Source organism: Typopeltis vanoorti, chromosome 11, assembly GCF_054136105.1.
Source record: "Typopeltis vanoorti isolate ZY-2024b chromosome 11, IOZ_Tvanoo_1.0, whole genome shotgun sequence".
In the NCBI taxonomy this organism is placed as follows: Eukaryota; Metazoa; Arthropoda; class Arachnida; order Uropygi; family Thelyphonidae; genus Typopeltis; species Typopeltis vanoorti.
In genome coordinates this window covers 135305612-135318038 of record NC_143559.1, presented here as the reverse complement: position 1 = coordinate 135318038, position 12427 = coordinate 135305612, and the positions used below count along the sequence as shown (strand labels likewise).

Sequence of the window (12427 nt, the reverse complement as noted above, 5' to 3'; positions counted from 1 at the left end):
TGAATTTGTAAACTTAAATGAACAAAGATGTGTACTTTTGTTGTTGTATTTTTCCACAGTGAACTTTACTCAGTTAATCTGATTAGAATTTGATATTTAAATCCATAACTTTATACCTTAATGAAATTCTGTTTAATTATTGTTAAAAAATCACTAATATGAAATTATTGCCAGAAATGGGGAAAAAAGAGGTGAAAAATTGTATCCATGTAATTGATTATTTTAGAAATTGTTTAATGCTACCTATTGACATTTTTGATTTACCTGAATACATTTCGTTCACATAATCGAAAATCAAAATTGTTAGAATTTTGTGGTTTTATAGAGAGACAGCAGATAATTTAACACAGAAAACATTACTTAAACTCTTAAAGTTTGGTATAGAAAAAAAGATTTTTACTCTCCAGATAACACAATTACACATTTTACCTTTCCCCACACAAAGTAAGATAAAAACACACCAATAATATATCCAGCAGCATGCAAAAACATGTAGTTGAGTCATTTGTGCAAAACGTTCATTTTTGAAGGAACAGTCAGGGTAGGGCATGGTAAGGGTAAACAGTACTATAAGAAAAAACCATAGAGTTGAGTGACTTTGGAATTCAGGTAATCGTTCATCCACTGCATCTGCTGTTTTGTGTTGTGGTGTTTTGTGTCTGGTAATGTAAAAATAATGGGAGAGCCACAAAATTCTTTGAAAGTTTTTTATGAAAAGTTCTAATTGTTTAGAATTTAGTAACAAAAAGTTAACATAAAATATGAGATCAGAGCTAATAATCAGTGAAATAATAATAATAATAAATAACTATTTATTTCTGGTGCCATATGAAGTAATCTAAGAAGAAGAAGTATGAAGGAAAACGAATATGAATAATCGACAGTGTGTGAAAAATACGCATTTTCAGTCATCATTGGCATACTTGATGTTCAATTTCTTTTGAATAAGACTAAAAATTTATTTTCTAAAGAAATTTGTATTTCTGATGGAATTATTTTAAGATATGCATTGACAAAATCACCTCCTAGTTGGAATGAATTACCTGAAAGAGTTAAAAAACAGAATTCTTCGTTAATAAAATATAATCATCAGCTGAAATGCAAAATTGGTTCACTATCTCTGCACAAATTAAGAAATTGGATGATAGAATCAACATTCAAATATCAAATATTGCTCGCTAAAGGAAGAGAAAAATCTAAAACACTAACATGGTTAATAGGGAGGCCTGTTCTTGATTTAAATGAAATTGGATGCCCAAAATGTGAACACATAATGTGTACTTTTAAATGCTTTTGGAAACATAGCAAACGTTTCTGTGCTTTTAATAATGCTCAAAAATACATGTATTGGTTTCAAAAAAATAAAAATGTGGCCTTTAATTTTACTACAGTAAAAAATTTCCAATGATCACAAATGAAGAAACTTTCAGATGAGAGTCACATTGATGAAAACCACATAATGGTAACTCTGCAACAGTGGAAAGAACCTTTGAATGACAGTGCAAAATTAACAATAAGCAGATTAAGGAGACAAAAAAATGAGATCATATTTTTTAATTTATTTATTTTCTGTATGTTAGATTCAGTAAATACAATTGTAAATAATATTTCTCTCAAATAAAATATGTTGATTAAAATGAACAAATTGGGTGTTGTTGATGTGTTATACAAATTTAAGTAAGACCATTTTTTTTTCTTGTGAAATTTCATGTGACAAACTAGCCAGAGACTTTTTTTTAAAAATCCACTCAGTGAATTAAAAGTCTTATTTGTTCATGCAAGCCCTCAAATATTTCAAGAAACTGTGTCAAGTGTTGGAAGCAAAAGGAATCAGGTATTAAATTAATAACTAGAATTTAGTGGAGGAGATTTCACCTGAAAAAGTTACAATTTGTTACTGTATCTGATACCTCCACCAAACTAGAAACAGGCTGTCATTCTTAAAGTACGACTGTTAGAATGTGGTTATTTAACAGAGAGACAGTGGACAGTTAAACTCATTATGTTTTCCAAACTCTTAAAAAAGAAGTTTGGTGTAGAAAAAAAGAAGACAGATGTGAGAGCTAATAATGTAATTTGTCTTTGGAAATGAATAAAGTACAAATGAATTCAATAGTGACAATATCTGTAGATGTCTCCAACAGACTAGTATATTTTATCATTGTTTGGAATTAAAGTGCAAATGTTAGCATTTGGTGATTAGAAAATTGTCTATTTTCTAATCTATTGACTATATTTGTCAATAGTCAATATTACCTATTGATCCTATTTGAGTTATCTGTAAACATTTCCTTCACATACGCAAATCTCGCACTGATAATCTCTAATAGAATGATGGTTTCGTCAAAAGAACACACCGTACAAAACATCAAAAGGAAGTATACATTGTACGCTCATGTAAACATATCATATAGTCTAAAGTTTTAAATGATTGGAAATTGGTAACATGGAAATTAAACTAATTACAAAGTACAGAATACTACTGAGCTAATATTCATTTGAAATAATAAGAAATAACTATTTATTTGTTGTGCTGGCAAAAAAAAAATTCTAAGCGAAAACGCTAACGGAGAGTTCGGAACTTTGTTTGTCTCAATATCGATTACTTAACTTGCAAATGCCAAAGATAAATAAATAAAAATAAATTTCAGTTACAGAAATAAATTAAGAACACATGGATTCAAAGGTAAAATTAATAGTCAGAGAAGGACAATCAGTTATTTATTATTTTTTTTTTTTTGCTCAGTTATTCTGATTAGAATTATATGTACTGGTTTAAAAAAAAGAAAAAAAACGTTTGTGTGTTGTAGTGTAATAGAAATTAACAAACTATATTACAGAGCTAATATTCATTTGAAATAATAAGAAATAACTATTTATTTATTTGTGGTGGAAATAAGAAAATGCTAACGGAGAATTCCAAAACGAATCGGAGGATGTCACATGTAAGGACAACAATTGCAAAAGGAAATGAGTCAGGTTAAGATAACACATGAAATATCTACAATTGGTGTAAATAAATTCACGCACAAATTTATTTATTTATTTTACTGATTTAATCTGGTTATAATATGTAGTTAACTAAATTTTAAAAGTAAAATAGAAAAACAACCAATCATTTGAAAAAAAAATCCACATTGAGAGATTCAAATTTACCGATCGCTGGCAGCTATTAGTAATAAAATAAAAACATAGTATGACCCCAACGTGAAGGAATTAATGGACTACAAAATGTACAGATAATCTAGGGGAACAAACGTCAAATAGCTTTTGACTTTTGTTCCCCTAGATGTTGTTCTGTGGTGTGGATATATGCTTGAATTCAACTAATTTTGGAATATCTATTTGCATTAAAAAGAGTCATTCTGGAAAGACTGTAAGTAAATTTAAATTATCATTATAATTTCTTGACTACATACAAAAGTTCTTGGTAAGCAACGAAACTCCAGAAGTGTGTGGAAAAAAATATAGCCATGAATAAAGGAAAAACGAAATGCCCCAGTACTCTATAATGAAAAAAGAGTCAACTGCATTTCAGATCTTGTGTTTGTGTGTTTTGTGCTGTGAATATATGTTTAAAATCAGAAATTTAGAATATTCAGAAAATGTTGATAATTCCAAGATGTCCCGTTCTGGAAAGAAATGTAGGTTAATCTTTTTTAAAAAAGCTTACATAACAAGTGATATTTAAAATTACAATAACTGCTGCTCGTATGTTTGGGTAAGTGCAATTCTAATACTGCATATTTTTTTTCAATAACACTCTCACATCTCTAATAATTCTAAGCACTTTACTCTAAGAATTCCCATAGTTTTAACAGGAAAGAAATACACTCAACTTATATTTGAAAATTAGTACTGCCATCTATAGACAATGACGGATATTTGTCACCCTGGTAAAATTCCAAGATATCGTATCTCAAAAACATCGCCCACAATTCCATAGGCAAACCAAAACACCATGTGATATCACAGTGACATATATTCTCCCGAAATTTCCAAATGCATAACGTCACAATTCCTTATCTCTAAAATCAACCACAATGCTTTATGCAAACCAAACACACCATGTGATGTCCCTGACAGAAGGGGAGCCTCCCAACGAAATTCCAAACATTCCAAACTTTATCTTATCATTATCCATCACCCACAATGCCATTATCTAACAATTTCCTTATCTACAACTCATAACAACACACATCCATGACACGGATGTCACTTCCCCATTCACCCTACCCCTATTTTGTTCATATTGTCCCACGAACCATGCCACAAATCCTTATGCTGTAATATATCTTCCTTTTCCATTCAAAACAATAATGTCACTTATTTACAACTAACAAATTACGTCACTTATCTACATCTGATAACAAGACATATCCACCATGCGATTCTTTATCTTAACTTGATTTGGTCTTGTTCAAAGTGCTCCACCAATCACGATACGAATCCTTTTCTCCAACCATCACCCATAATTCCATAAGCGAACAAAACAAACAACGTGACGTCACACACAATGACTTCATCATCTCCACAACCAATCACGTCACGATTTCTGATCTTATCTTGAACTTGATCTTATTCAAATCGCCTACCATACTACTAGCATTAATTGCCCAATCAGACAATTGTGATGTTCGCTTTGTAACAAATATACTTGATGTGGAAAAATTTCTTTCATTTTCTGTAGACGTTGGTCGTATTGTTAGTGCATCTAAAAGTATTTTCAAGTTGGAGTGAGAGAATGCGTCGCTTCATATAAGCTCATTTTCTTCCTTAGAGAAGCAAATATTTTGTCTGCATGCATAGGGATAGGCTTTGAAGTCGAAATTGATATTGCTTTAGTCAATTCACTCTTCAGATCAGATTCTGATTTAATGTCAGAACTCTCTGTAATGACATCCTTTATTTCTTTTATTGGAACTTCTTCTGCTCTAAATGTTCCTTTAAAAAGTCTTTTCATTAATGACTTTGCGAATCAGGCAATTTCATTCTTACTTGACAAGGTAAAAATTCATGCTCTTCCATCTCACATAAACAACTAACGTTGCTCACGTACTTTATGAGAGACACAAGATCTCTATTTCTACGTTTAACCAGTTCAAGTTTTATTTCCTTTAAAAGTATTTGGCTCATTGAAGAATTCTGTTTTTCTAAATTACTGAACAGGAACGTAAAAATTTCTTCACTTGTGAGAATATTAGCTTATCTATTGCTTAAGACTTCAAATGCTAATCTTACAGGTTGTAAGTAATTCAACATCATCATCATCATTATCATGCGTATCAAGGATTTAGGCCTTGCATGCCTTGCATGGCCAGTCCGCGTGGTTAACCTAGTGGCTTTGCGCTTCACAACCATATGCCTGGGGAAGGAGTGTACTAGGTTCGATTCCTGTCGGAGACGTGAGAAGCTGAAGGATCTTTCTCAGCCATAGCCAAGCTAGCCGGTCTTGGGCGCTGGCAGTAGGGGTTTTTCCGCCAGTTTATCTGGTGTTTTTCATCCCGCAAGCAGGCAAACCGGCCCCGTGAACACACAGGGATACAGCCAAGAATACCTTGAAGCATAGGAGTGACCAGTCTATCTTCGTATTTCGGTTACGAAATCCAAGCATGCTTGGAAGGTTGTGGGCCTTAAAGCCATTGGGATAGATGGCCTGTTCCGGCCTTAGAATTCATCGTTGAATCGTTTAAGAGAATGTCCTGGTTTTCTTTTTCCTAATGGCTTGTTTTGGTAATCTTTCTGTTTCCATTCCATCCATTTATGTTTATATTTTTTAATTTTTTCTATTACTGGTTCTTGGTTTAATTCTTTCATAATATCTTCGTTTCTTTTGTGATCAAATAGTGAATTTTTTGCAGTTTTTATCATAAACTTCATTTCTGCTGGTGTTAATCTTTGTTTGTCTTTTTGTTTTATTGTCCAGATTTCGCTTCCATACACTAAGACCGGTAGGGCTAATGTATTGTATACTTTTAGCCTGGTTTGTTTTTGAACTAGGTTTGGTTTAAATATAGAGTTAATTACAGTCATTTTTAAATATTTTGCAATTTTTACGTTTATATCTTTTTCATTTTCATATGTGATCATACATCCTAGGTAGTTAAATGAATTCACCTTTTCTAAGATCTTGTTATCTATTACTATTTTAGTTCTTCCTGGACCTTGTCCTTTAAAGGCCATAGTTTTTTATTTTTCCGTTTGATATTATCATACCATAATCTTTGGATATCTCATTTAGATTTAACTTAACTTTCTGTAAGTTATCTTCAGAATTTGTAATTATTATTTGGTCGTCTGCAAAGAGGAGAGTGTTTAAGTTAACTGTAGGTGAAAGTTTAATTCCTTGATGTAAATTTTTACTCTATTTTATTATTATTTCATTTAAGTAGATATTAAAAAGAGTTGTTGAGAGGGGACATCCCTGTCGGACCCTTTGGTTTATCTCTCTTGTATATGATAGCTCGTGATTTAATCTTATTTGTATTTGATTATTTTTCATATATACTTGTAATAGCTTTTAGGATATTATTTGGTATTTGTCTTTCTTTTTATATGTTAAATAATATGTTTCTTTTAACTTTGTCAAATGCTTTTTCAAAGTCAATAAATGCAATGTGTGTTTCTAAATTATATTCTCTTCTTTTCTCTATTATTAATTTTAGGCACACTGCTGGGTCTATACATGATCGTCCTTTTCTAAATCCATTCTGTACCTCTAGAATAAAGTTTTCGGAATATTTCATTAGTTTGTTATTTAAGATTCTGCTATATATTTTGTATCAGGAATTTAGTATACTGATACCTGTATAGTTTTTGGGGTCATCTCTATTACCTTTCTTAAAGATAGGAATCACAATTGCTTTTTTTCCATTCTATTGGAGGGATACCAGTTGAATAAATTTTATTTAAAAATATTAAGATTCTTTCTTTGAATCTTGTTCCTGCATATTTATATAGTTCTGAACCTAGTTTATCTTCTCCTAGTGATTTTCCGTTTCTTGTTTCTTTCAGGATGATTTCTAATTCTTCTTTAGTTATTTCCTTTCATTTTCGTTAATTGTTTGCCAGTTATCTTTTTTAAAATATTTTTCTGTCCACAGTTCTGTGTAGTAATTTAGAAATTCTTCTAATTTCAATTCAGTGTTTATTTTATGTTTTCTTTGGTATCTGCATTTAGGTGTTTCAAAATCTTATATACATTTGGTCTTATTTTATATAAATCATGTTCTAAATTAGAAACAAATTTATTCCATGATTCTCTATGTCTTTTACTGACTTCTCTTTTAGCTATGGCTCTTATTCTTTTATATTCTATTTCATCTTCTGATCTTTTACTGCTTAAATTTTTGATTATTTCTTTGACTGTATCATTCCAGATCTTCAGTTTTTTTCTTTTATTGAATTTTTTTCAATAAAACAAAATTATTTTATTGAAAATAAAATAATTTTGTTTTATTTTATGTAGATATTTGTTAATTCTTTGTACATTTGTGTCATTCAATAGTCTAGTTTTATAAACAAATGTTTAAATTTTTCTTTCTGTTCTTGTACTTGTAGCCATTTAGGTGGTAGTCTTAATTTTATTTTAACAAGGAAGTGGTCACTGCTTATTTCATATTCTCTGTGAAATCTAACATCTAGTGAAAATTTTGATGTCTTTTCATTTAATATGAAGTAATCTAATATTGATTTCCATCCTCTTACTGCCCAAGTATCTTTATGTATGTCTTTATGTTTATAGAAATAATTCATTATTTTTAGGTTATTATAAACAACAAAGTCAATCAATTTTTTACCATTTCTGTTTAGAGTGAGTTATCTATGTATTCCTATATTATTATTAATTATCGTGCTTCCAATTCTTGCATTTAAGTCTCCTGCTAAAATTATGTAATCATTTTTATTTTTTTTTATATATGATTTTTAGCTGATTATAAAAATCAATATTATACTGTTCTCTTTCTTCTTCTGGGGCATATAAACCAATTATTGTTAAACAGCCTCTATCTATTTTTATTTTAGCTTCTATTATTCTTTCATTCCATAATTTATAATGTTTTAAATGTTTTGAAATGGAGTTATGAATCCAAATCATGACTACTGCTTGTGCTCTTTGGTCTCTGTCGACTCCACTGTATATCACATTAAAAGTTTCAGTTCTCATAGTTCCTTTCTTTCTATTTTAAAATTTCTTTCATTTAATCACTGGTCTAATTCTATTTCTCTATGCTATTCCTCTTACATTCCAGTTTGCTATGTGTATTATATTTTGTCGTTTCCATTCTTGTTTTACCTTTTCCATTCCAGGGTCATTTCCCATAGATTCAATCCGATTATCTTTTTCTGTCAGCTTACAAGTAGGATTATGTTCTCCATGTCAGGGGACTAGCCTGACGATAGAATAGTTCAGTGGTAGGACTGCTACCTTAAGGCTTCTGAACTAGCCTTCTTCCGAATTTAAACACATAGGAGGAATAGGGTATATTGAAGGGGAAAGAGTAGATTATATACACACGCACGCACGCGCAAGCACACACACACACACACACACACACACACACACACACACACACATGGTGGGCTCCCCTATCCGCCACCTAGGGGACGCGCTCTCTAGTAATTCAACATTCCTCTCAATATTTCATAATACTCTTCTTTCCATAAGTGATCGAGTTTCAGCTCTCGTAAAACAGTCTTAATCGGATTTACGATCTTTAAAAATCTCTCTATCATTCTCTCCCTTGTGTTCCGGCGTGTTTTGCAGTTCAAAATGACTCCTTGTTCCCTCTTTTCACTCTTGGTTATTTCTTGCTGCAAAAGAGAATTTTTTACTGGAGAATATTTAGATATTTTCATAATTCTTCGTACGCTGCTAATTGCCTAAAATAGATCATCTCGCAAATCATATTGATCAGCTCAGGCCACACCATCTAACTCAGAATCATTCTTATCATCTTTATCGTATTCAGAATCTGCATTGAATTCACTATCACTGCTACAAGTCACTGATGCTTCACCTTTCAACTTTTTAACATAAAATACTTTTGTTACAGCTAGATTTAGCGCATGGTTGTAGCACTACTGTGGAATAGTCAGTGATAAGTTTCCGAATATTTCCATAACAGCTGCACTGTCACTTGTAATTGAAACCGCATCAGTTTCAAGATTTAACTGAAAGTTTTCTAATATAACACTTAACCAAGGTTCATAGAGGTCTCATTTCAGTATACGTGAACATTCATGTATTTGCGATTCTTACAACTGGTCCACTCGTCTATTGAAATACTCAGTTTTTTATTATAACATTTGAATACTTTCAATTTCTGGATGTTTCACTTTACTATAATAATTACGTATTAGAGCCATATCTGAAGATGGACTTCTTGGCAACTGCATTCCTTTGCTTGTGAAACTTTCCGCAATAAACTCACTTTTTGTGAGGGTGTTGACTGATATCCCATCCGAGGTTGCTACTTTGCTTACGGATTCTTCTAAATCTCGTCTCTTGACATAATGTAAAATTGTCGATTGTCTCTTAGAAGGCGAAGGCATTGGCTCATTATTATTCAATTCAGACTGTTTTTTCCTTTTCTTTCCATGAATGTATACTAGGTGCCTATGCTGGTTGATGATGCTTTGCATTGCAAAGTTTTGGAGCATATCCGGCAAGGAGCTGATTCGTTATCTTTATCTTTTCTAAAATATTCCCAACATTCTTTATACTCTTTACTCATTCTGACGGCAATCTATAAAAAAAAACATTAAAATATGATTTATGATTTAATAAAAATTAATTTATGAAAACTTTTCTCGATTTCCCAATCAAATTTTCTCGGGATTCGGGAACGGGAAAACGAAAAAAATTCCCGAGAACGGGCGGGAAGGAATTCCCGCCCAGAAACCCTAGATTTCTCTTTTTATGCTGAAAATTCTTTAAGATAAAATTAATTAGTTTCATTCTTTTCGTTTTTACATTTCAATTAGAGAGTGTGTTGGATATTATTTAAACAGCACGTGACCTTTACTGTGTCAACGCTGAAATGGAATCGACGTTCCATTTTGATTTTTGTTAATGCCTGATAACAGGCATTATCAAAAATCAACACCAATAAAAAAATACTAAGTGTCCTTATCTAAAATAAGTAAAGTTCGGTCTGTGTGATTCATGCAAATAACAGTAGCACTGAAATACCAAATACAGTACAAGTGAATAATTACAAAAACAGATTGAAAAATCTCATTTTCGATTCCTGATATGCACCTTCAAGAGGTAAAAGTTTCCGAGATTGTATAAAAATGATTCCATCCCGAGCCTCATGAAAGAAATCCATAAGCACAGCGCCATGTTATGAAAAAAATAAAAATAAATAAAGCATCATAGAAACGTGGACACAAGCAACTGTACTTTGTACGCATGTTATTATCTGATTTCTCTTGCTGTGAGCGTTGGTAGACTAAGAGTTTACATTTGGTATGCTGTCGAGATAATTTGAAGAGCAAACACGGGACTCACTTGAGCTAGTTTAGAGCTCGAGTGTGATTACTGGTGGTTTTTATTAAAAACCTATAACTATAAATTATAACTGAATGATTAATTACTTATGTAAATTAAGTATTGTTTGTAGTTTATTTTAAATATACGAAATCAGAGCATAAACTATGATGTTTCCACATTTCTGGCCATAGAGGGTGCCGAATCCTGATGAAATTAAATGAAATCGTTTATATAGAAGCCTTCCCAACTTTGATAAATAGAACTTTGTTGATGGCCATTATGACACTTGGTGTTCATTTTTTCCGTGAGCTATGAAAAGGCTTCTCGGGAGAATCCTAGTAGGACCGCCACCACACTTAATGGATGGGGAAACACATCTTGGTCACTCAAGTTCCTCCAGGGTGCTGCCACATCTAGAGAAATCCATCTTCTTTGGATTGTGATTCCTTACTGACTAGCTTCGGCTACAGATCGATGTTTAGTGTTGTTATACTTGGCGGCTTCCCCCTAGAAACCGAGAATATGATGGAATCCACCGAAACACAACTACTGAACACACGCGCGGTCACATTTCCAGCACTCCTCCTTTCCATGCGGATTCCAATATTTCACAAAGACAGATCGGATAATCTTGCACGAAAAGTCATTCTTAGGTTTTCAAGTTCACCCCGTCATCAGATGACCATACAAGAGGACGTCCAAGAAATCATACAATTGGACTTCCTAAAAAAGACTTCCATTTGATACAGGAGCTATTGACTAATTTGCGTTAAATATTACCCTTGCATAAAAATTTCTTATTTGCCTTTAATTACCTTGCATAAAAATTACCCTTGCATAAAATTTAAGATTAATTACTACGTGGAGCGCAACACACTCACCGATCTTGCATCAAACGGATTGTTTGTTTCATGTAATTTCTATGACTGTGGTGAAGTCCCTCTCAATCGCCAAGTACCTGCATAACATTATGATTGAAACACTTATATACATACAATGAGCATTACATTCATTGTTCTCTCCCATGAATCCTGCACACTAAAGGAATTTGAAAATGTAATTACAGTTTCTAGATGTAATATTTATCGAAGTGGACCACTTTTAATATTTGTTTCAATCTCACAAGTATGTACTTAAGTAAATTTAAAAAATAATACATTTCGGATAAAATGTAACCATCTGCCTGCTTTAATGCTCAGTTAGATGAATTTAAAAATAAAGTTGCTTAGACTGATGCAAATGCTCAACATCTTTGAAAAATTCATACTTACAAGTGGAGTACTCGACAACTAAGCCTACCGCTATCACCAGCAGGAATCTCATCGTCATCAGTTTTCCTTCCTTTCTTTCAAGATACTTCGCAAGTGACTCAAACTTTGATTTCTTAATTTACAACCGCGATCGTAGCAGCTCTGTTTAAGTAATATTTGTGACAGCAGAATGACCAATGAGAAAGGAGAGAAGGACTGAGAGGATCTCTGTCTGTTGAAATCGAAGTTCAGGATTATCTTAAGGGCGGGTCTAAGGAGAAAGATATATTCAACCACGTGATTACGTTTCCAGATCACGTGGTTGAATGTTCACTAAAGGAAGAAAACAAAACCAGAACCATCTTCTAAAGTGCGCATTTAGTTTGCTTTTGATGATCATCGAGATACTAAAGTAGTCTTAATACAAAGTAATTGTTCTGTTCAGCAACTGGGGTTAACAAAATGAAAAATCTGAAATAATCCACTTTCTCCTCTCTTCTTCGCAGAAAATAATCTCTGTTTGTGGGCATGGGCACTGATCATCTACTTGATCCGGAAACTTCTTTCAGTACCCGTCCTATGAAGCATTTGCTGTGCTCTCAGTTATCAATTAGAGATATTGTCCTTGAAAAACGTAATTTATCTTTAAGGAGATGTTTAAGTTTAAAAGCGATAATTA

At 32.3% G+C, this 12427-nt stretch overlaps 1 protein-coding gene across 1 annotated transcript in view; it reads right to left on the bottom strand.

The window, feature by feature from the left end:
• LOC150102082 (uncharacterized protein CG3556-like) overlaps positions 1-11963 on the bottom strand; it is a 73553-nt gene extending 61590 nt beyond the window's left edge. The window contains exon 1 of the mRNA XM_090400709.1: positions 11770-11963. Within this exon, the coding sequence (XP_090256835.1) occupies positions 11770-11827 (58 nt within the window). The 5' untranslated portion in view covers positions 11828-11963. The remainder of the gene's footprint in view (positions 1-11769) is intronic.
• Positions 11964-12427: the final 464 nt, after the last annotated feature.